The 23,909-nt window shown below is 33.5% G+C and overlaps 4 protein-coding genes across 6 annotated transcripts; 3 read left to right on the top strand and 1 right to left on the bottom strand.

Moving 5' to 3' along the window:
* The first annotated feature begins 8,703 nt into the window (after positions 1 to 8,703).
* On the top strand, positions 8,704 to 15,627 carry LOC142643406 (respiratory burst oxidase homolog protein E). Of its 3 annotated transcripts, none has more exons than XM_075818019.1 (14): positions 8,704 to 9,517; positions 9,638 to 9,779; positions 10,749 to 10,797; positions 11,594 to 11,707; positions 11,859 to 12,281; positions 12,877 to 13,260; positions 13,357 to 13,452; positions 13,560 to 13,675; positions 13,764 to 13,940; positions 14,038 to 14,191; positions 14,289 to 14,480; positions 14,598 to 14,726; positions 14,877 to 14,955; positions 15,489 to 15,627. In XM_075818019.1, exons 1-14 carry the CDS (start codon positions 8,905 to 8,907, stop codon positions 15,596 to 15,598), a joined length of 2,778 nt encoding a protein of 925 aa, XP_075674134.1. In that variant the 5' UTR covers positions 8,704 to 8,904; the 3' UTR covers positions 15,599 to 15,627. The 3 variants fall into 3 exon arrangements, with proteins under 3 accessions (XP_075674134.1, XP_075674133.1, XP_075674135.1); XM_075818018.1 differs by having other exon boundaries at positions 9,620 to 9,779; XM_075818020.1 differs by lacking the exons at positions 14,598 to 14,726; positions 14,877 to 14,955; positions 15,489 to 15,627 and having other exon boundaries at positions 9,620 to 9,779; positions 14,257 to 14,392.
* A 588-nt stretch (positions 15,628 to 16,215) lies between these two features.
* Positions 16,216 to 17,623, bottom strand: LOC142643171 (uncharacterized). The gene is made up of 2 exons (XM_075817716.1): positions 17,463 to 17,623; positions 16,216 to 16,351 (listed from the first exon to the last, which is right to left on the bottom strand). Exons 1-2 carry the CDS (start codon positions 17,621 to 17,623, stop codon positions 16,216 to 16,218), a joined length of 297 nt encoding a protein of 98 aa, XP_075673831.1.
* Positions 17,624 to 18,981: 1,358 nt separating this feature from the next.
* LOC142644693 (peroxiredoxin Q, chloroplastic) lies at positions 18,982 to 20,899 on the top strand. The gene is made up of 4 exons (XM_075819269.1): positions 18,982 to 19,334; positions 19,410 to 19,547; positions 19,764 to 19,853; positions 20,545 to 20,899. The coding sequence occupies exons 1-4, from the start codon at positions 19,131 to 19,133 to the stop codon at positions 20,761 to 20,763; spliced, it is 651 nt and encodes a 216-aa protein (XP_075675384.1). The 5' UTR covers positions 18,982 to 19,130; the 3' UTR covers positions 20,764 to 20,899.
* Positions 20,900 to 21,715: 816 nt separating this feature from the next.
* Positions 21,716 to 23,909, top strand: LOC142642759 (peroxiredoxin Q, chloroplastic-like). Its single transcript, XM_075817180.1, has 4 exons — positions 21,716 to 22,010; positions 22,289 to 22,426; positions 22,627 to 22,716; positions 23,491 to 23,909. Exons 1-4 carry the CDS (start codon positions 21,804 to 21,806, stop codon positions 23,707 to 23,709), a joined length of 654 nt encoding a protein of 217 aa, XP_075673295.1. The 5' UTR covers positions 21,716 to 21,803; the 3' UTR covers positions 23,710 to 23,909.

Here is a 23,909-nt window from a genome sequence, read left to right as displayed (position 1 = left end):
GATTTTGTTTCGCTGTCATCAAAAGATACGCTTGGAATTATGTCTCTCCCCCCAAATTAGTATCACTATCTAAAAGTGGTTCACTTCAACAAATATTTTTCCTTTCTCTTTTAAGTTGATTTGTAGATTTCACCTATATAATGGCAAAGTGATGCTCAAGAAATCTTGCTTCTTTGTCTCTCAGTACATTTTTAGTACAATGCAGAAGTACAACCTAAACCCTAAAAGAAACCACAGTAAAATTGATTTTGATTATTTTGTTGTTAGCACCTTCCTTCCCCTTAATAAAGTAATAAGTCAAGTAATAATCACCCCTTTTCTCAAAAAAAAAAAAAAAAAAATCAACAAAAAGAAGGCAAATTACAACTTATCCACCTATGGATTGACTGAAATTTAAGTTACCTACCCGCGGTTTAAAATTTGATACTTTATCTGCCTGAGATTTGACCAAATTTAAGTTGCCTACTTGTGGTTTGAAATCTCATGGTGCAAGTGTTTTGTTGAATTATTTTTTATCTTATTTGATCTTGTATTTTTATATATTTTTTGCATTTTTGGAGGAGAGAAACATAAAAGTAAAGAAAAATAACATATTTAGCAATGTTTTTAATAGAGATGGCTTAAGGAAATCTAACAGAACTAACTTAAGGTGGATAAAGTGTCAAATTTAAAACTATTGGTAGGCAATTTAAATTTCGGCTAAATTACAGGTGGGTAAGTAATAATTTTTCTTTAAAAAAATTTGGGAAAAAAACCTCTTAAATTGCTCATATATATTTTTATTGGATGTGAATTTTGAAAATCTAATTGTTGAATTATATGGTCTTATTATATCCTCCACGCTTGCAAAATTTCAAAAAGATAAAAAATTAATTGCTATGTCATCAATAAAATGTTTAAATTTTAAGTTTTTGTGGTCTAAAATTATGCATAAAAATAATTTTATTGATCGAATAATAAATAACATCTGATTTGAATGAAATTTGACATGCATGTTAAGCTAAAAATATAAGAAACATGTAATCCAATAATTAAATTTAAAGAGAAGCCTTGTCCAAAAAAATTTCATTACTTTATTGGGTTATAGAAGTTTTTATAAAATTGGAAAAAAAATAAAAGAAAAAGAAATGAAAAAAATAGAACAACCCCCTCCCAAAGAAAAAGAGACTAAAAAACAAACAAAAAAAGAAGAAGTTGTTAAGCCATATTATATCTTTTTCTGGCACAAACAAAAAATATAAGACAATATAAGAAGAAGAAAAAAAAGTTAAGTAAAAGCTAATTTGCTGTTTTTTTCCTCTTTGAGTCAAAAGTCAAAAGTCAAACCTCAAAAGTGAGTGGTTGGGTTTCACCTTCTGTCAAATTCTACGTCTCTATAAACTCTGTTTAATATGTAACATTTCTTTGCATTAAGACGAAGTATCGTCACTTCGTCACTCGTCAGCCATTGCTTTCAGAAAACAAACACTGTCATGGAAGTTGGTGTATTCAGTAACAAATCATATATATTATAGCAAGGGATTCCAACTTTCAAATCTAACACTTATTTTTTTACAAGAAAAAGATCTAACCTTTACCCAATCTAAAAACTTCTAATTAATTAAGTTCGACTTAATTAAGCTAATTAAATTAGCGTCATGTGGTGGCATGGCTAACAATTTTGACAAATCGCCTTTTTTGGCTATTTAATTAATGCATATCATCCATTTCAACCAAAAAAAAACCATTTTGACAGTGATACAAGAATTAGAATATAAATGCTTTGACCCAGTATTTTAAGAAGTGAAAAAACTTAGTTACAGAATTATGCCATATACCTTAAGCCTTCCATTCTCCAACTAAATTTAATTATATTATATGATTAATTTATTGGTCAATACATCACAAATATATAACATTAACTTATTGGTTATTGCAATTGCTTTACGTGGTTTTTTATCCGTTTCAAAAATAAAAAAACCTTATTTTTAATCCAAAAAATAAATTACTTTACATGATTAGGTTTGATTGCTTTACTTGAGTTCAAAAGAATTTAGGCTAAAATGCAAATTACACTAAGTTTGACTAAAATTTACTCTAAATTTATTTTCGTTCAATTAAATCTTCTAAGTTTTAAGTTTATTTAATTTAGGCATTTTGTTTAATTCTATCAAATTATCTCCTTTTAAGTATGCAACCTCCAATGAAATAACTTAATGCTTAATGAACTACAACTTCCAATTTATATACAAAAATGTTAACAAAACTCTAGAAGAATAGAAATCCTAATTCATTTTTAGCATGAAATTCTAGAAAATGCCCTAGAATCGATGAGACTTATTTTGACTTTTAAAATGGAAGTTATAATAGAAACAAAATTTTACTAGTACTCTTTCACTACCCAAATTTCTGAGGTGAAAATTGATGTTGATTTCTTTGTTTAAGCAAACTGACTGTACTTTCACTTTCTAAAAATGACCGTACTACATCTCAGCACGCACTAAATGAACTGCTAGTAGAAGTGCAACAATTTAGGCATACAATCTATACCCTCTAATTTTGCCCAAAAATCATTTTGGTTCTTTAAGTCTGAAGTTGGTCAATTTAATATTGTAACTCTCCCCAAAAATCATTTTAGTTCTTTAAGTTTGAAGTTGATCATTTTAATCAAGTTGTAACTTTGTCCAAAAATCATTTAGTCATTTTAAGGACTCACTTACTACCGCGCACCCTTGGTGCGGTGGTCACTCCACAAGTATAAATGTTTGTGGGGCGTGGGGGGCAAAGATCGGAGTTCAAGTCTCCAAGAGGAAGCTTCACACACATTTACACTTAGATTAAGCTAGAGTAGAATTCTATCTTGTAAAAAAAAAAAAAAAGTCACTTAGCCGAATAACTTTGACTAAAAATCACTCAAAACAATTTATGTCTTGCAATTTAGCATTATTGGTGCTGTTATACCTGGCCATAAATGGCTGTAGCTTTAGCGCTTCCCAAATAAGAAAATGCACGTTAATAAGAGAGCTATCAGAGCATCCACAACAGTGGAGCTAAAATTTTAGCAATTTAGCTCTATAAAAAGTTACTTTATCTATTTTACCTACTCATTTTACAAAACATGCTGCAGTAGTGGATCTATTTTAGCTTTCAACACAATAAAATAATATAAACATCATAATAAAATAATATATCTACTACAATAAAATAATATATCACATTACCCAAAAAATATTCAACCACAATTTAATTGGAAAAGTGAATAAATTTCTTTTTTTTTATAGCTCTCAGCTACAGTGCTCATGTATTGATACATGAGCACTGTAGCACTTTAGCTAAATTTTTTTGCTTTACTTCCACTGCTGCAGGAGGATTTTTTGTATTTGAGTGGAGCTAAAATAGCTATATAGCTATTTAGCTCCACTGCTGCAATTGCTCTAAGAGTTAAATCAGACTCTTTTTCAAATGTTATTGCAAGCAGGGAGGGCCAGTACTGAGGATGATGAATTCCAATCAAGGTTGGCGGAGAGAGAGTGACTTGCGTCTCTCAACTGCTACATAAATCCCAGCCTCAAGATTCCAAATGATCTCTGTGTGTTCACTGTTCAGTTGCCCACTTTTTAATAAATTTATTTATGATGGCTATTTTTTTTAATTGCTGAATTATTTATATAAGATGGGCATATACATATATTGCAAACATGGCATCAAACTCATACAATTAACATATTTTTATGAAAACAATAAGTTACAATATAAAGGATTTAAACTCATAATAATTTTGAAAGATAATATTTGTACTTTTTTTCTCTTGAAATTAAACTGTTGCTTCTTTATTTTTCTTGATAAAACTTGATATATGAAAGAGATATAAAAGACAGATAAGGAAAATCTACACACACACATATTTATAAAGCCCAAGTTTTGAGAAAATTCAATTAAATTCTAAATTAAATTTCAATTGTGGGGCTAATTTTGTGCCATGTTTCCACTTAAGTTTTTTAGTCTTTGTGTCAAATGAGTTAATGAGTACAAAATACTGAGTAATTCTTAGGTATCTTCGGAGTACGAAGAATGATGCTCACTCTTTTCACATTCATGGTGGGGTCCATTCATTAAATTCATAATGGGATCTACCATGAATGTGAGAGAATGGAGCACCATTTGAGTACCTAAGAATTTTTCCAAAATACTAAGATTATAATATTAATAATTATAAAATAAAAATAAAAAACCAACCATATATCTATTCAATAAAAATCAACACGTAACAAAGATCATCACGCGTTCTTTCTTATTAAAAATTAGAAAAAAAATGATCATAAATTGTATTAAATTTAGGAAATAATTTTAAAATGTAAATAATTATGTTTATTTTTTCTTCTAAGTTGACTAATTATTTATATTTTTATGATAAAAAATGTATTTATTTTTAAATATATTCATACGTATGCATGAGTTACAAGCTAGTATAGAATAAAATAGAAAGCATCAAATATATAGGGAAGTTTTGGTGGGGCCTGTTCCCTCCAACCTCCTTGGCTCCACCCTTGGTCACACACATGTTTAAATCACAAATTGTTATTGGAGGCTGAAAAGCCTATGGTAATGAACTAATAATTATAATGGATTCAAATGCATAACAGTCATCTCTTATCAACTCAATAAATTGTGAAAAAAAAGTTGTCAAATATGTTATGTCACTAATATTACTCTACTAAAGGTAACATAAGTTGCAAAACTATTCCTTATAATCTTTATTCCTGTTGTATAGTTAAAGATGAAGATCCATCTTTAATAAATTGTTCTCCCTACCTTTTCATCTGTTTGAGGTACGAAAAATCCAAACAGGACTGAGTAGGGCAAGGCAAGTCAGGCGGGTGGGACGTTTACCATCCTATACCTATACATGTCTTGCTTATAGGAGTAGTACTCTTATTATTTTTCTCATTATTTATTTATAAACATAAATTAATAAGGAATACGTTTGACATTTGTTTATAAATGAAGGACAGTTGATATGAGTAAATAATTACTATAAGACTAGTATAAACCAACCATGAGAATTTTATATTTCTAGAAATTTGATCATATTATTAGTCAAAACACCCATGGTGACAGTTACATTCTAACTTATCCAAACTCCCATGCATCTTATTTTTGGAAATCTCAATGAGAAAGCATATTAGATTTCTAAATTTTCCTGCCTCAACCTGTGACCTGTCTTATACGTCCTTGTTCTGCCCAATGTATATATAGACATATATTATTTAATATAAATACAAACTAAATTTCTAAAAACTATTGTTTTAGATTTTCAGGCCTTGAAAATAGGACACTCATGATTCTACCCCATCCATTGTTATGGCCATGTCTAATAGATATTTTAAGAAAATAATAGAGAACTTCATCTGCGCTTAGGATCCGTTTAGATATAGCTGAAAATTGAAAATTGAAAGCTGAAAGCACTATAAGAAAATAATTTTTAAATATATTAATAGTGCTGCGGGTCCTATTTTTAATTATTAAAAAAAAAAGTTAAAAAGTACATGAATAGTTCACCACTTACCGTTACTGTTTAGCACGGTAATAAACAGTGCATCATGTCTGCTGTTGAATTCTGTGCGTCAAAAAAAAAAAAAAAAAAAAAGTAAAAAACGTAAGACATAGACGCAGCCTCCCTGTCCAAACCTACCCATAATTACAAGCTGGTCACATCACACAATCACGCTTTAACTTCAAGTGAAAATGGTCAAAACAAGTGATAGTTGTGGCGATAAACGAGTTAATTTTCACACCCAATAGAGAATTCATTATCAAAACTTTTCTGCATCCGAGAAGCTTATATATCTAAACTGAACCAAAAAGTACATCGATCTTTAAACTGCTATAGCTTCTGTAGCTGGGAGGGATGGGAAAGAGTGACATTATACATCACACAAATTATCATATGCTTAACTTCTAGTGCTCAAAAGTATATCTAAATTGAAGCACATCTACATCAAATTGATAATCCATTTTATCTAAACGTTTGTGCATATGAGGAAAAAAAAAAGGGTCATGGATCAGACCTGAAAGACACGGCAACCGTCGCTTTTACGTTTAGAAAGACAAAGGTAAAAAAATACTGGATGTGATTAAAAAGCAAAAGTTGGTAAGCAACCTAAGTTTCGACAAAGAGTCCCAAAGATCGATATGGAAGTACTTTACCCAAAATATCTATTGCAGTAATGTACTGCATATATGCTTGATTGCTCGTAATACATTCTAGAAGGACGTACGTGCAAATCCAGACCAAGTCTTTCTCATGGCAGTGTTGCTTGTGGCTTGCTTCTCCAGATCCTTGACCTTGATAATAATATACACACCAAACCGTGTTCTATGACTTTATATAGTCTATACTCTATAGCCACATATCTTTGTTTTTCTTTTTTTAGTTATGAAGACTAATGAGAGACTAGCTACCACCACCAACCTCTTATGGGCGGCAGAAGAGGAAGACGTGACGACAGTGACTAGATAAACTAGCTTATTTCTTTAATTTTACGCTACTTAAACAAAAGCAAGTTGCAGTACTATCGATCTTGTAATTAATCTTACATGTCTAAGTGTTTTGCTTCTACCAAATTAAATGTTAAAGAATATTATATCGGTTGAGCCTATTTATACGCAAATAAAACCAGCTGCTCATCGTTGTTTTTCAGATTATATTACGTAAAAACCAATTGGTATTATGGAGCAGACAATGTAAATTAAAGTTCTATCATATAGTGGGGGTTTCAAAAAATTTTCTCATGGTGTTTCTTAAAAAGCATAAATTATATAATCTAACAAAAAGAGAAATTTATATATTGATAACAACAATAGAAAAAAACACACAAATACATAAAGTTTACAATTGTCTTCTATGAGTTTTTATATTTTGAAATCGTTGTATGATAGTTTCATTATCAATGCTACAAGCTATATTTCTTTCAATGTACACAACCAAGTAATCATTAATCTACTGAATGTAAAACAAATTATGGAGTAAAATTTAATTTTATAGGCATAAAAAAACTAAGAGTGTTCCCAATTTTTTTTTAAGGTTAGGCAAATAAAAAATTTTAAATTATTATATATATAAAAAAAAAAATTTGAGGTAAGGGTGGTCCTGAGATCACCCTAGCCTTAAGGTGGTGCCGCCCCTACTATCATATCATTTTTTTTTTAAACATAGCATAATTTTACAACTCTTGCATATTATACTATATACCGATCATGTTCTTTTTCTTTGGGCGGGGTGGGGGGATGAAAACAACAAACTGAACATGCATGTACTAGTAAATGCATGAAAATTTTCAAATTATCTTATTAGAAATAATGTTAATCAGTACTATGCGGTACTTGTTAAAGTTTCTCTAATGTAGGTCTTATTTAATAAAAAAATTAAATAAACAAAAGAAAAAGATATAAAAGTAGCTTATAGTTTATTTTAATATTTTTTCTCTTTATGAAGCTGGCCTCACAGCTTATAAAACTAAAAAAAAACTTAAAGTTACAGAAAAGGCAAAAAATTGCCCAAGAAAAAGTAAAAAATATAATGTTAACAGAGCCCAGTAACACAACCCTTGTTTTATTATAACAACAAATTTGGTTTTTAGTGGTACTTGAACATGGATCAATATTGAATATATTACAATCCCAAGTGTTTTGGAAGCTTAAAATGCAGAAAGAAAAAAGTGCAAGTGCATTTTTCTAATTTAACACTTTCATAGCGAAAAGATGCCTAGTACTTAGGCCATTCTTAGCATTTAGTTAAATTAGGGGGAAGGCTGTTAAGGAAGGAACCTAAATCCAAGCAATGCTTACATGATTTTACAATGCACAACCTAAGCAAGTTATGACAACTTTCACGTGACTTCTTTAAGCAAAATATCAAGTCCTATAGCTAGCTAGTAATACCATGCAGTCAATAAATTAAGGAAACTTCTCCACACACACTCTCTCTTTCTATTGCGTTTTGATTAATCATTAACCAGAGATAAAATAATATTATAGTACAATTAAGACAATTTATCATTAATCTCTCAACTTTTCTCCTGTCGTAGTTTTCATCTAACATAGTGATATATATATAAATAAATAAAAAAGATTGTCTTATTCTTGTTGAGTTATCTAGCTAGTTGGTACTTATATTTGCTAGTCAATGGCGTTAAGTACCAAAATATTATAGTTTGGCACTTTCATGTGCTAAACAAAAAGGCAATGATTACAACTATGATCAGAAATTAAGGGCTAAATACAATGATTGAAATAGTAAAAATTAAAAAAAAAAAGCTCTATGAATGTGACATCAAGAATACAAAGAATATAAGAACAGTTAAGTGAAAAAAAAAAATTAAATAGAGTAACGATTGTTAAGGCTCACCTTACCCTTTGACCTCTACTTATAAATTAGCTGTTCCTTACTCACTCACTCCCCAGTCCTTTTATTTTATTCAAAATTGTCTTAATTCTTCATCATCAACAACAACAACAAACAAAATCAAACACTACCTCTACGTGGCACAATCCTCGCCGTTGTTTCTCTAGCAAAATAACACACAGCAGCAGCAGACACAGCATCTTCTCCTTATAAACCTGTAAATCTCACTCTCTTTCTCTGTCTCTTATTATCATTACATCAAACACAGTTTATATATATTAAGTTTATTTTCCATTATTGAAGCAAATGTTTAAAAAAAAATATATATATATTAATCTGTAACTACTCTATAATTAATCAGGCGTTGAAATCGTGTGCTGAGATTGGTTGAGAGGTGTTTGTTTTGTTGGTTTTTTTCATTGTCAACCAAACCAGGCATAGAGTATTCTAAACCTTCTCTCTTTCTTTGTGTAATGCGTATTAATTAAGGGAGCTAATAGAGTTAAAACTTACCTGATAAAATGAGGTTATCGGCGTCGTCGGGATCGTCGTCGAAGCGATCCAATTACAGCCGGTCATTCGACCTGCCGGAGGACGATCTCGACGGCTCCACCACCATCTGTGGCGGCGGCGGCGGAGCAATGCTGCCGATATTTCTCAACGGACTCGGACGACAGAGCAATAATTCGCAAGACTTAGTTGAAGTGACGCTAGAGCTCGAAGACGACTCGCTCGTCGTGTGCAGCGTAACTCCGACGAGAGACGAGTTGCAGCCGCCGCCGCGACTGGAGAGGAACCTGTCGATCACGTCGAGGATTCGCCGGAAATTCCCGTGGTTGAGATCTTCTTCGTCTAACGCGTCGGAAACTGCTTCGGAGGATGAGGCGGCGGCGGCCGCAGCAGCAGAGGAGGAGAACACGATCATGTCGGCTCGCGATGCTCGAAGAATGAAAGCGAGTCTTCAACGATCGGGATCGAACGCGCAGCAAGCTCTCAAAGGACTCAGATTCATCAGCAAAAGTACAAGCACTAGAGCTTGCGATTCCGAAGAGTTATGGAGAAAAGTTGAGTCCAGGTTTCGCAAACTCGCCAAGGACGGTTTGCTTTCTCGAGAAGATTTCGGCGAATGTATAGGTACATATATGTATATTTGCTATCAAATAAATTTTATTGTTTGTTTTATTATTTTCATAGTCGATCGACTCGTTTGATCGTTAAGAGTGTGATTGTCGGTAGGTATGGTTGACTCGAAAGAATTTGCGGTTGGGATATTCGATGCATTGGCACGGAGGAGGAGACAAAAGATAGCGAGGATAACGAAAGATGAGCTACGCGATTTCTGGTTACAGATTTCGGACCAGAGTTTCGACGCGCGACTTCAGATTTTCTTTGACATGTATGTGCGCTCGCTTTTCCGTTAATACGTAGCATTATTTATTTATTTATTTATTATTATTATTATTCCTTCCGACTTCAACTTCCAAGCACATGAGTTCAAAATCATAGGTGGTGGTAAATTGAATTTTAGTTGTATTATATTATCAAAAAACAATTCATAATCATTTTTTTTTTTTAGGAACATTCGTAATCATTTGTCAATAATTTGTTTTAGAAAATTTTAAACACAACTTTCATAAAAAAATATAAAATGCTGTAAAATTAATAAGTTTCAATTTTTTTAAATAAAAATTTGTAAAAATATTCATAAATTAGTCTATTAACTTTTCCCATTTTTTATAAGGAAAAATGCTATCAATCTATCACACACACAGTGTATATATTTACAAAAAAAAAACAAGAAAAAAGTGATTTCAAGTCACCATTTCTAATTTTGAATTCGTGACTTCAAATCACATTCTCTTGTTTTCTGAGAGTGTGTTTTATGCATGTGACAATGCGTATAAAATAAACCGTGCTCATTTAATAATTGCACATATAATAATAAAAAAATTTAAATCTTGGTTTTCTTTGCGAAAACTTTTACAGAATTTAAATTCTGAAATACACAGATAGATATATCTGAGATGTCGCTGCCCTCGAAAATATAAGCTAAATGTTATTACCTGGACATGGCGGTAAACTAAATTCATAGAATACTACTTGCATTGGAAAAGTTAAGCAATCATAGTGTTTGAAAAGTCAGGCAATCATAGTATCTATCAATCATGTTACGTTTATATTAAACAATTTTATCTTGCATTGCATAAGTTAGGCAAGGATAGTCTCTATCATGTTACGTATATTAAACAATTCTATCCAAGTTGTTAGAGTGTCAAATTCGTTCCTTCCATTATCGATTCGAGCTCAAGACTTAATATTAAAGAGAAAAAAAAAAAAATTTCAATGTGTTTTTCCGTTTTTTCAGGGCGGATAGCAATGAGGACGGAAGAATTACAAGGGAGGAGATTCAAGAGGTGAGAACTGTTTTAGTTGTTACCTCCAAAAAAAAAAAAAAAAAAAACCTCTTTTAGTTGTAAAAGGATTGCATTATATATATAAAATATTCTCGGAGTACAGTGGTATTCGTATTTCATACCAATAAACGCAAATTATTTAGAGTGTTTGGATATCACTTATTTGTTGAAGAATGAAAATTTATTGCTGAAAACACTATAGTAAAATAATTTTTAAACGTGTGAATAATGCTATGGGACCTAAAGAGAGAAAATTTTTGTTGACTATTATGGGTCTGTGAACAGTACCCATGGACCCACAAAAAAAAAAAAAAAACGTAGACACATGGATTTGTTGAAAAATGCCAATCCAAATGCATGCTTAATATGAAACTTGTAGTGTGCGTTTGGATTGCTGTTTAGCCCAAATTATTCAGCGTTTGTGATTTGGGTTAGGTCCCACGATACTGTTCACGACCCAGCAAAAAACGCGCATATTGATGCATTTTTAGGTTTCACAATACTATTCATACCTTTAAAAATTATTTTGCTATAGTATTTTCAGCAATAATTTTCAATTTTCAGCAAATAAGCGGTATCCAAACATACCTAGATTTATTTTTCTTAAAAAACTTGACTTTTTTTTTTTTTTTTTCTTCATTAAGTGACAGCCTTTAAGTAATGGCATCATTTGTGGAGATAGTGGCACGTAATTAATAATTAAAGTTGATGAAAGCCTTTTAAAAAAAGCATGTTAAGTTCATGTTTTACATTTTAGCATGCTAAGCTTTACTATGTTACTCTCATTTAATTACAGCTTATAATGCTCAGTGCTTCTGCAAACAAGCTATCCAAGTTGAAAGAACAGGCTGAAGACTACGCTTCGTTGATAATGGAAGAACTAGATCCAGAAAAACTAGGATATATTGAGGTATATAAAACCTTTTCAACTTGCTATCATTCCACTGTTAGATAGTAATTATTTATTGCTGCAATTTTATAAATAAGTCATTTGAATTCTTAAATGATTTAAAGAACTTGACATATTTGCTGCTCCTGTCTGTTTTGTACCCTTTACTCAGTTATGGCAGTTAGAAACGCTGCTCCTACAAAGAGACAATTACATGAACTATAGCAGACCACTGAGCACAGCAAGTGTAGGCTGGAGTCAGAACCTTGGTTCCTTCAGACCCAAGAATGTGATGCGAAGAGTAACCGGAACAGTAAGGACTCACATACTAGAGAATTGGCAGAGAGGCTGGATTTTGATGCTGTGGTTCTTTGTCATGGCTGGCCTTTTCGCCTGGAAATTCAACCAATATAGAAATAGAGCAGCATTTCAAGTCATGGGCTATTGCGTGGCAACTGCAAAAGGGGCTGCCGAGACTCTGAAACTCAACATGGCTCTCATCCTCTTACCAGTTTGTCGAAACACTCTCACATGGCTTCGGTCCACAAGAGCCAGGTCCTTAATCCCCTTTGACGACAACATTAATTTCCACAAGGTAAAACTTACAAAGCAATCACTGATGACACAGTAGAATGTCAAAATGATCTTACTTTCCTCAAACAAATAGATGCTTTTCTTCACAACAAAAGGTATAAAAAGATTAAAAATGGATTGAGTTTTGTGATGAGATTGATTCATTCTAGCTTTACTAATAAACCTTCTGAGAAATGCAAAGGGAGAGAGATCGAAGTGTTTGATGATGAAATTAACCTAGTCTATTTCTATATTTAGGCTAATTCGATCCACCACCAGCGTTATTCAATCTTACTAGCTACCCAAATCAAAAGCTGTAAATAACTATAGCAAGAATTTGCGCATATATATATATATATATGAAATACTGGAAAAGCCTTAATCAAACCGAGCCAGCTTCAAAAGGCAGGTGTGTAACGCAAAGCTAAGGTACCCATATTGTTGCGCCATGTTAATATTTTAGTACTTCTAGTATTCCATGTTTAAAACCTGTTCCCTCCTTAAAAAAGCAAAAACAATAAAGGGTATGATACCAGCTAATTACCAAAAGCCACTTATTCTCAGTGTCTATAAGTAATTTTTGTCATTTTGTTTGTTATTGACTCTTTACTTCACAGACGATTGCATGTGCTATAGCCATTGGAATCTTCATTCATGCGGGAACCCATCTAGCATGTGACTTTCCTCGCATTATAAACTCATCTCCAGAAGGTTTTGCCTTGATAGCTTCCGATTTCGGAAACACAAGACCCACATACAAAGGCCTCTTGAGTGGGGTTGAAGGGGTGACTGGGATTGCTATGGTGGTCTTAATGGCTATCGCTTTCACATTAGCAACACGAGGCTTCCGGAGAAATCTGGTGAAGCTGCCTGCACCATTTAACAGATTGACGGGGTTTAATGCATTCTGGTACTCTCATCACCTTCTTGGTCTTGTCTATATTTTGCTACTTGTTCATGGAACTTGCTTGTTCTTGACGCAAGAGTGGGATCAAAAAACGGTAAGAAACTTAGGAATATGATGATCTTTTAATGAGTTATGACAGAAGAAGATAGCCAGTATTGGAACTGAATGCTTTGCCAACTTTTTTTAACAGGCATGGATGTACATCTCTGTTCCATTGTTGCTCTACATAGCAGAGCGGAGTCTGCGAACATGTAGATCAGAGCATTATTCAGTTAAAGTATTAAAGGTAAATTGACAAAGAAGAGCAATTGAATTCAAGCAGAGGGTAATATAAGTATATAAAAAAAAAAAAAGTAGAAGTTTTCAACGAGTTCTTCCTCTTGGTCACTGCAGGTTTCAGTACTACCAGGAAATGTTTTTAGTTTAGTCATGTCCAAGCCTCAGGGATTTATGTACGAAAGTGGGCAATACATATTTCTACAATGCCCAACAATCTCTCCATTTGAATGGTGAGTAGTATTTGTACCGATAGTGACATACATTCAGCTACCACTCTCAGATCGTCCATTCTGATAATCAACCCCTTTTCCTTTCCAGGCATCCATTTTCCATCACTTCAGCACCAGGAGATGACTACCTAAGTGTTCACATCCGGATAGTAGGCGACTGGACACAAGAATTGAAGCGAATTTTCACAGAGGGTACTCATTTACCACCATCTATTATTGGTCCAGCCAAACTAAGTACTCTACTCAGGCAAAAGGAGCAGACAAGGTGGGTATTGCATTCTAATTTTACTCTCTTAGACTGGAATGGTAATACGGAATACATGTGAAAAGGCAAATTAACTTACCATGTTATGTTGATGCAGCCAACCGAGACTGCTAGTTGATGGACCATATGGGGCTCCAGCACAGTACTACAAAAATTATGATGTCTTGCTCCTAGTTGGACTTGGAATTGGAGCTACTCCTTTTATAAGCATCCTTAGAGATCTTCTAAACAATACAACAGAAGAACAGCAGGTAAGAATTCATACTCAAGCATATCACTTCACTCTTCATTATTTTTACAACACTTTTTTCTTCAGGAATTTGAGTTTTTGACCCACTGTTGACCTAGGATTCAACCACAGAAACGAGTAGATCAGATGACAGCCTTAATAGCTTTACATCTTCAAATGTGACACCAGGAAGCGGAAACAAGAAGTTGCAGAGGGTCAAAAGTGCTCATTTCTACTGGGTTACCAGGGAACCTGGATCATTTGAATGGTTTAAAGGAGTCATGGACCAAGTAGCAGAAATGGATCACAAAGTAATGAATAATAACTTCTCGTCCTCGCCCATCAGAAATATATGCATTTTGAATTATTACATATGAACAGGAGAATTAGTGTCATCCTAATCTTCTCATATATATGTATATACCTAGGGTCAAATTGAGCTGCACAACTACCTTACAAGTGTTTATGAAGAGCATGATGCAAGATCAACCCTGATCACAATGGTTCAAGCTCTGAACCATGCTAAACATGGTGTTGACATTCTATCTGGCACCCGAGTAAGATCTTGCATTACCTTTACAACCGACAGTTTTTCCATACACCCAATAGCTCTACCATCCCATCACTTTGCTAATTGACAGATACTGGGCAATAGAAGGTCCTTAGCGCTCTTATGCTTAGTACAGTCATATTTTATTTTTTGGCAGGTAAGGACGCACTTTGCTAGGCCTAATTGGAAAGAAGTATTCGCTAAAATAGCTTCAAAGCATCCATACGCAACAGTAGGTAAGATACTCTACCAAATCACAGAATTCTTTATTAACAAAGCAATATGCTACTATGCATGCGTACCAGGTTCACACCATTAAGAAAATAACTTCACTGGCAACCATCTGAGTTAACAGCTGCTGTGCCAAATTAACAAAACAGATATAAACACACCTTAGCTCTCAATAAAACTTGGGCTTAGACTTGCTTGAAATGTTTTGCACTGTACAGCTCTATTCAGGGGTCATAAGTAAAAGTGTAAAACAATTCAATGTGTGAAAAAAATAAGAGATGATATATTAAAGAAATCAGCAATTGATTAGGACTTTCGTTATCTAGAAAGCGGTAGGTTCTCTTATTTTATGTTATTTAATTTTTAATTTATCAACGAAAGTGGCTTGTGTGGACCGTGTGGTCTAAACAGGCAACTTTAAAATTATGATCAAATGACTCACCAATCCACAATGGTTTAAAAGTGTAGGTAATATGAGCATGAAAAATATTCCAGATATGAAGAAATGGTTTAAAAGGAAAGGGTTGTTAATTTGCAGGGGTTTTCTACTGTGGGTTGCCAGTTTTGGCAAAGGAACTGAAGAAGCTATGTCACGACCTCAGTCACAAGACCTCTACACGCTTTGAGTTTCACAAGGAATATTTCTGAAATAAAGGAATCACCATCCAAATACCAACCTTTTTTTTGGGTAACATTTCTAATGATTCACGAGCTCAGTCACAAGACCTCTACACGCGTCAAGTTTCACAAGGAATATTTCTGAAATAAAGGCATCGCCATCAAAATACCAACTTTTTTTTTTGGTAACCATTCTAATGATTCTAAAGGAAAAGATATTTATGTATCCATTATAATAGCTCACAAGATGTAAATACAAGCACTATATCTTACAAAATTACTAGTGCAGACCAACACAAATGAGAATTTTATATAATGAGAGGAAATACAGATAGTCAATTTCTAGCTGCACTGACTCAAAATTGCTTTACCCACAGCCCCTAAAACTAAAACAAGAAATTTTTGTCCCAAATATTAAGGTCAGGTATGGATCCTCAATAGAAAAATAAGGGTTGGCCACCGAATTTTAAAAAACAAAAAATCAGTAAATCATTTATCTATTTTGATAAAGCCAGACTAATTGTTTGTCTTGGAGATGAAACTATCATATTGCTCTCTTTCCGAGGTAAACAGCAATAATCAGTAAAATCACTTAGCTGTAAATGATTATACTGAAATTGGTATAAGATGGAAAGGGCAGGATGGCATCAATTATCTTTCAATCTCTTGAGAATGTTGGAAGCCCAGCGTTTGACACGTCGCTTCAGTGTGAAACCAAACACAACTCCAACAACAAATGTAATTGCACAAAGCTTTGAGCAAGTCAACAGCGATACCACTTGTCTGCAATCAGGCATTCAATTATTGTTATTTTACAGGAGAAAACTGAAAAGATTGAAAAAGAATTTGATAATTGCGTTTAATTAGTTCCCAATGAGAGACAAACAAGATCATTATAGAAATTTCCAATTTATGGGAGCTTTCTTGTTGAACTCACTACCCTGCTGATCAGACTCTTTTTTTCTTTTTTTTTTAAATACAATATAGAAATTCTACTTTAGCTTAATCTTAGTGTATATGTGTGTGAAGCTCCCTCTAGGAGACTTAAACTCCGGACCTTCCACCCTACACCCCACAATCATTTATACTTGTAGAGTAATCATTGGACCAAGGATGTGCGGTGGTAAAAGATAAATGAGGAACTGCTGATCAGACTCTGGTTTCCCTAGAGTTTCTAAAAACTCAGAAAAAGTTATTTTCAACAAGCGCTATAGCCCAAAGTTTGTAATTGTATAATTCATACTAAACTAGCTAACCTAAACACCTATACTGCTTGTAAAATCAGTTTGAGAAGTACAATTGCCCCAAAGGTTAGTGGACTATTTCATCTGTTAAAGAAATTAAATTAAGCACTATTGGTTGCATCCATGCCATATCAGGGGGAAAAAAAATGAAAACCTATATTTAATGGCCTTAAAAGCCGCCAAAAAAACCTCATGGTAGTCCTTTCACAATCAAATTTCAAAACAATCCCATAAACCATGAATCCTTTCATTGACTAATTAGATTGCTAAAGCTCATGAAAACCATGCTAATTAGTTGCCATATTATAACTCAGAAGATCAGTTGTAAACTTTTAATAGAACAGTTCAAACTTCAAAATGCCACTATAAAGTTATAACCTCTCCACCATCTGATGTACACTTTTCCACATTCCCAAAAACCATTATAGCTGATAATATCATCATCATAATAATAATAAAAATAAATAAATAAAAAAGAGCATGTCAATTGTCAAACCTTTAGTTTTATAAAAGAAAAACAAGTTGCATAAACAAATAAAAAAGAACATTTCAACAATGAGTAAACTAAACAAAAAAACCAAAAAACAAAGACAAAAAAAAAAAATCAAAAGAAAGGAGAGGAAGCGTAGTGGAGGCACCTAGGTGGAGACCTGGTGACCAAAACATGAGACTGATCAATCGAAGATAAAGCGGCAGAAACTCCTCCTCCTCCTCCTCCTCCTCTAGCAGCACTCAAAAGGGGAGTGTCAGTGTCAGACCCATTTTTAATCTCTTTAGAGATTTTAGGAATCAATTTCTGAAACCCCTCCATTTTTCAAAGACAAGAAGACAAACCCAGAAGACCAAAACCACCCAACCAACCCCAGTAACCGATTTTCACCGCTGAATTTGAAAGATAAGGATACGACCAGATCTTAATGAGTTTTAGGGTTTTAGGGGGGGTACTATACTACAATCAGTACTATGTACTAAGGTGGGACATGGACTGTGCGTGGCTGACAAGTTAACGACTTTTCTTACATGATTGGGCTTATGATTGTTGTGAGTTTCTAGCCCAATCCAACTCAAAAGTGCTACCTTGATGTTGGATAAGTTGGGACTATTACGAACGTCAAAGATAGGCCTTAGATTTTGAACTCTTAGCCTGAAACAGTGAAACCCATGGAGCCTTTAGACATCCCCCGAAATCCTTTCCATTTCAAGTAAAAAAATTAACGATTAAAGATTTTATTTTTAGTATTTAAAGAGCAGTTGGCCTCATTAATTTGACCCAAAACTTTTTTTTTTTCTTTTTCTTCTTTTAATGTTGAATTTATATATTTGAGTCAACCTTTAAAAAAAAAAAAAAAAAACTTAGAAGAGTTAGCTTAGTGATTTCTAAGACCTCATAAAATCTATAAGGTTCTGAGTTTGAAACTTCTTATCAGTATGTTGGGCCCACCCTCGTGAGATTCATTATTATAATAACCTGATGCTTGTGAGACGAGAGGGTTACATACGTCCGAAGAAATAGTCAAATACTCTTACACTCGAAAAAATAGTCAAACACTCGAAGAGATTTAGATAATATCAATGTATGGATTTTAGAAAATGTAATTCAAAGTTATTATTAAGTCTAGCCTAATTAGAAATCCAAAAACAAACCACTTAAGCTAAAGTATTAATATTATATTTGTAAAGGAATATGGGTTCATGGCTACTGTAAATAATTAAGAAAGTTATACTACTAATCGTTAAATTTAACCATCTTGATTTTGAAATCCCATTTTCTAGGAGACTTTTATCTACTCAAATGACACCTTTCTTTTTTGATTTTTGATCTTATTATTTTTCACCACACAAGTGAAACAGTGAAAGAAGGAACCCATGGTTAAAAGTTAAAACATCTAATAAACAGAGTTCTTCCTATACCACAATTTTTGCTACAATTATGATGCGGAAGATTATGAATGTGAATGACTATTTATCACTTTCACATAAACTTATTACTTTTTCTTCACTATTCACAATTTTTTACCAAAAAAATTGTGGTAAAAGTCCTGCCAAAACAGCTGTGTGCTCAGATTTTAAACCAATAAAAGTAAAAAGCTAATTACCAGCTTGCCCAACAAAGAAATTTTTTGAGAAGGATGTGGCTTAGAGACATAGGGCAGTCAATGGTTAGCAATTGTCCACGCCAGAAGGCAGAGGCCAATCTATTTCTATTCCCTATCTTTCCCAAGCAAGCACCAACACAAAACTAAACTAGAAGAGCAAAAGAAGTGGGAGTGGCTCACTCATAGGAGGACCCTTCATTCATCTCTTTCTCTATCCGATCCATGGCTTCACTTACTCTCCCAAAGCACTCTATTCCCTCTCTACTTCCCACTCAAACTGTTAGTCCTAGACACTCATTGTTCTCTCATAACCTTCCAATTGTCTCCAATTCATCACAATCTCAGTTCTATGGCCTTAAGGTCTCTTATTCTTCATCCTTGTCAATCCCATCTTCTTCTTCAGTGAAGGGTTCCATTTTTGCCAAGGTACATTACTTTACAATATAAGAGTTTTTGGTTTTATTATCACCTACGACTATGAGTTTTTGTGTTTCTTGAAAGGTGAACAAAGGTACGGCCCCACCATCATTCACATTGAAAGATCAGGACGGAAAAAATGTGAGCCTCTCCAAATTTAAAGGCAAGCCAGTCGTGGTCTATTTCTACCCAGCTGATGAGACCCCTGGCTGCACCAAACAGGTTCTTTTTTTTCTTTTCTTTTTTTTCCACTGCCTGTATTGCATTTCTTACTAGCTATTATTATCACTACATAGTACATACTATGATCAATGTTTTTAAAATTGTTACTTTTATGGGAATAGTTTCACATAGACATATTTGTCACCCAATTGCAATTAAAGAGGGCCTTTAGGTTATGCAGGCAGGAACTAACAGATTACTATTATACTCCGACAGGCTTGTGCTTTCAGGGATTCTTACGAGAAATTTAAGAAAGCAGGAGCTCAGGTTGTTGGGATTAGCGGTGACGATCCATCATCTCACAAGGTAATACAATAACCTTCTCAGAAAGAGTTTTAAAAGAATCCATTTTGCCTGTATTTTTTGGTACTTCTAGCCATATTGAGTTACAGCTGCTAAACATATTTAATGTCGTATGTATACACCTCAATTCTACAATAGTATGTATTTTAGATAGCCTCACATATTGTCTTCTTTAATCTAATTGTACAATTTCTAAATGTCCCACTTAGTGCACAAAGCTCTCACTCTTTTCAGCATTTGGCAGAGGTCTACTAATTGTACAATTATTAACTCCAATTAATTATATGTAACTATTATTTGGTGGCATGAGAGCTCTGTATTTGTTTTACGTATGTACTATCTTGCCCACCAATAATAGGTATGCTTCATGCAAGGTCCTCTTATTTATTAGTCATGTAAAATGGGACCTGACTACCTCTAGTTATGTTGTGATATTGTACAAATTATCAACTCTTTTTTTCAAAATATAATTGGGTAATCATATTAAAGCTTGGTTCTTTTTTCAGTGGATGTAATATTTTTTATCACAGATCCTTATAAATTAGTCTTAGTAACCTCTTGCAATTTCAAGCCTAATTAAGCTTTTTGAAAATATAGTTCATCCTACCATTGAGTTATTGTGGTATTTATAGTCTTGTAATCATAGCTAATCATGATTGAAGTTGACAATGAAGGATTAAATTAATGTTTGTAGGCTTTTGCAAAGAAATATAGGCTTCCTTTCACTTTGCTAAGTGACGAAGGGAATAAGGTGAGGAAAGATTGGGGAGTGCCATCAGATCTATTTGGAACACTGCCCGGAAGACAGACTTATGTTCTTGACAAGAATGGGGTGGTTCAACTTATCTACAACAATCAGTTCCAACCCGAAAAGCATATTGATGAGACTTTAAAGCTACTTCAAAGCCTTTGAGCCTGTTGTTATCTCTTCAATTCTTTTTATGCCCCCTTCCTCTGTCTCTTGGAGTTAGACAAGTATATATTCTTGTACCATTCAAAGTCCTTAATTTGTTAAATTATGGTTAAATTTAACCATTTTGATTTTGAAATCCCATTTTCTAAGAGACTTGTATCTACTCAATGACACCCTTCTTCTTTTTATTTTTGATCTTATTATTTTTCACTGAACAGTGAAACAAGGAAACAAGGAACCCGTAGTTAAAACAATTAATAAACAGAGTTTTTTAAATACTACAACTTTTGTCACAATTATGACATAGGAGATTACGAGTATGACCGGCTACTTATTACTTTCTCATAAGCTTTCACTTTTTCTTCACTATTCATAATTTTTTGGTTAAAATTGTAGTAAAAGTCATGTCAAAATAGTCACAAGTTTCGGGTCAAAATTGTGACAACAGTTGTGTCAAAATAGTTGTGCTTTGATTTTAAATCAATAAAACTAAAAAGCCAATTACCAGCTTTGGCCGACAAACAAATTTTACGAGAATGGATTAAAATTGTAGCAAAAGTCATGTCAAAATAGTCACAAGTTTCGGGTCAAAATTGTGACAAAAGTCGTGTCAAAATAGTTGTGCTTTGATTTTAAACCAATAAAAATAAAAAGCCAATTACCAGCTTTGGCCGACAAACAAATTTTACGAGAATGGGTTAAAATTGTAGCAAAAGTCATGTCAAAATAGTCACAAATTTTGGGTTAAAATTGTGACAAAAGTCGTGTCAAAATAGTTGTGCTTTAATTTTAAACTAATAAAAATTAAAAGCCAATTACCACTTTGGCCGACAAACAAATTTTACGAGAAGGATGTCGGTTAGAGACATAGGGCAGTTAATGGTTACCAATTGTCCACGCCAAAAGGCAGAAGCCAATCTATTTCTATATTCTATCTTTCCCAAGTAAAAACCAACACAAAACTAAACTAAAGAGCAGAAGAAGTGGGAGTGGCTCACTCATAGGAGAACCCTTGATTCATTAATTTCTCTATCCGATCCATGGCTTCACTTACTTTCCCAAAGCACTCTATTCCCCCTCTACTTCCCAATCAAACTCTTAGTCCTAGACACTCATTGTTCTCTCATAACCTTCCAATTATCTCCCATTCATCACAATCTCAATTCTATGGCCTCAGGGTCTCTTATTCTTCATCCTTTTCAATCCCATCTTCTTCTACTTCAGTGAAGGGTTCCATTTTTGCCAAGGTACGTTACTTTAGAATATAAAATTGTGACAACCGTGCGGTGGTAACCATAAGTATAAGTGTTTATAGGGTGTGGGAGCAAGAGCCGGGTTCAAGTCTCAGGAGAAAACTTCATACATATATACTTTAATTAGGTTATAGTAAAAATTTTATCTTCTATAAAATATATATATATATATATATATAAAATTGTGGTACCGATGCCGCAGCTAGTCATTTTATAATAATTAAGATTTATTGGTATCACCTACGACTATGAGTTTTTGTGTTTCTTAAAAGGTGAACAAAGGTTCGGCCCCACCATCATTCACATTGAAAGATCAGGATGGAAAAAATGTGAGCCTCTCCAACTTTAAAGGCAAGCCAACTGTGGTCTATTTCTACCCAGCTGATGAGAGCCCTGGCTGCACCAAACAGGTCCTTTTTTTTCCTCTGCCAGTATTACATTTCTTACTAGCTATTATTATTACTACATGCTATGATCAATGTTTTTTGAGTTTGTTACTTTTATGGGAATAGTTTCACATAGACGTATTTGTCACCCAATTGCAATTAAAGAGGGCCTGCCTTTAGGTTATGCAGGCAGGAACTAACAGATTACTATTATACTCCGACAGGCTTGTGCTTTCAGGGATTCTTACGAGAAATTTAAGAAAGCAGGAGCTGAGGTTGTTGGGATTAGCGGCGACGATCCATCATCTCACAAGGTAATACAATAACCTTCTCACATAGAGCAATAGCTTTAAGTTTAACACCAGAAGAATCCTTTTTGCCTGTATTTTCTGGTACTTATAGCCAGAATGAGTTACAGCTGCTAAACATATTTAATGTCGTATGTGTACACCTTAATTTTACTATAGTATATATTTTAGATAGCCTCGCGTATAGTCTTCTTTAATCTAATTTTACAATTCCTAAACATCTTACCCAGTGCACAAAGCTCTTATTTTTTGCTAGAAGATTTGGAAGAGGTGTTGATAGGCAATCTTACACCAATTTTTTTAATCTTATTGTACAATTTTTAAGTCCAATTAATTATATGTAACTCTTATTTGGTGGCATGATAGCTCTGTATTTGTTTTATTTATGTACTATCTTGCCCACCAATAATAGGTACGCTTCATGCAAGGTCCTTTTATCTATTAGCCATGTAATGTATGTATGCAGCAAGTGGCGGAATGGGACTTTACTACCTCTACTTATGTTGTGATATTGTACAAATTATCAACTCTTTCTTTTAACATAAAATTGGGTAATCATATTGAAGCTTGGTTCATTTTTCAATGGATGTAATTTTTTTTTTATCACAGATCCTTATAAATTAGTCTTAGTAAGCTTTTGCAATTTCAATACTAATTAAGCTTTTTGAAAATACAGTTCATCCTACCGTTGAGTTATTGTGATATTTATAATCTTGTAATCGTAGCTAATCATGACTGAAGTTGACAATGAAGGTTTAAATTAATGTTTGTACTTTGTAGGCTTTTGCAAAGAAATATAGGCTTCCTTACACTTTGCTAAGTGACGAGGAAAACAAGGTGAGGAAAGATTGGGGAGTGCCATCAGATCTATTTGGAACACTGGCCGGAAGAGAGACTTATGTTCTTGACAAGAATGGGGTGGTTCAACTTATCTACAACAATCAGTTCCAACCTGAAAAGCATATTGATGAGACTTTAAAGCTACTTCAAAGCCTTTGAGCCTTGTCTCTTGGAGTTAGACAAGTATTTATTCTTGTACCATTCAAAGTCCTTAATTTGTAATTACTTTAAGACACTAGCCAGGTTTGGACCCTTCATTCCACTGCTAGAGAAGGTGATCATCATTTCTGCTCTAGATGAACATCAAGGCTATTTTGACAGTTTCAATGAATGAATATCAAATATGAAGCTTGTTTTTA

Source organism: Castanea sativa, chromosome 7 (assembly GCF_040712315.1).
Source record: "Castanea sativa cultivar Marrone di Chiusa Pesio chromosome 7, ASM4071231v1".
In the NCBI taxonomy this organism is placed as follows: domain Eukaryota; kingdom Viridiplantae; phylum Streptophyta; class Magnoliopsida; order Fagales; family Fagaceae; genus Castanea; species Castanea sativa.
The sequence above is the reverse complement of the archived record's forward strand: the minus strand, read 5'-3'. Positions and strand labels throughout refer to the sequence as shown.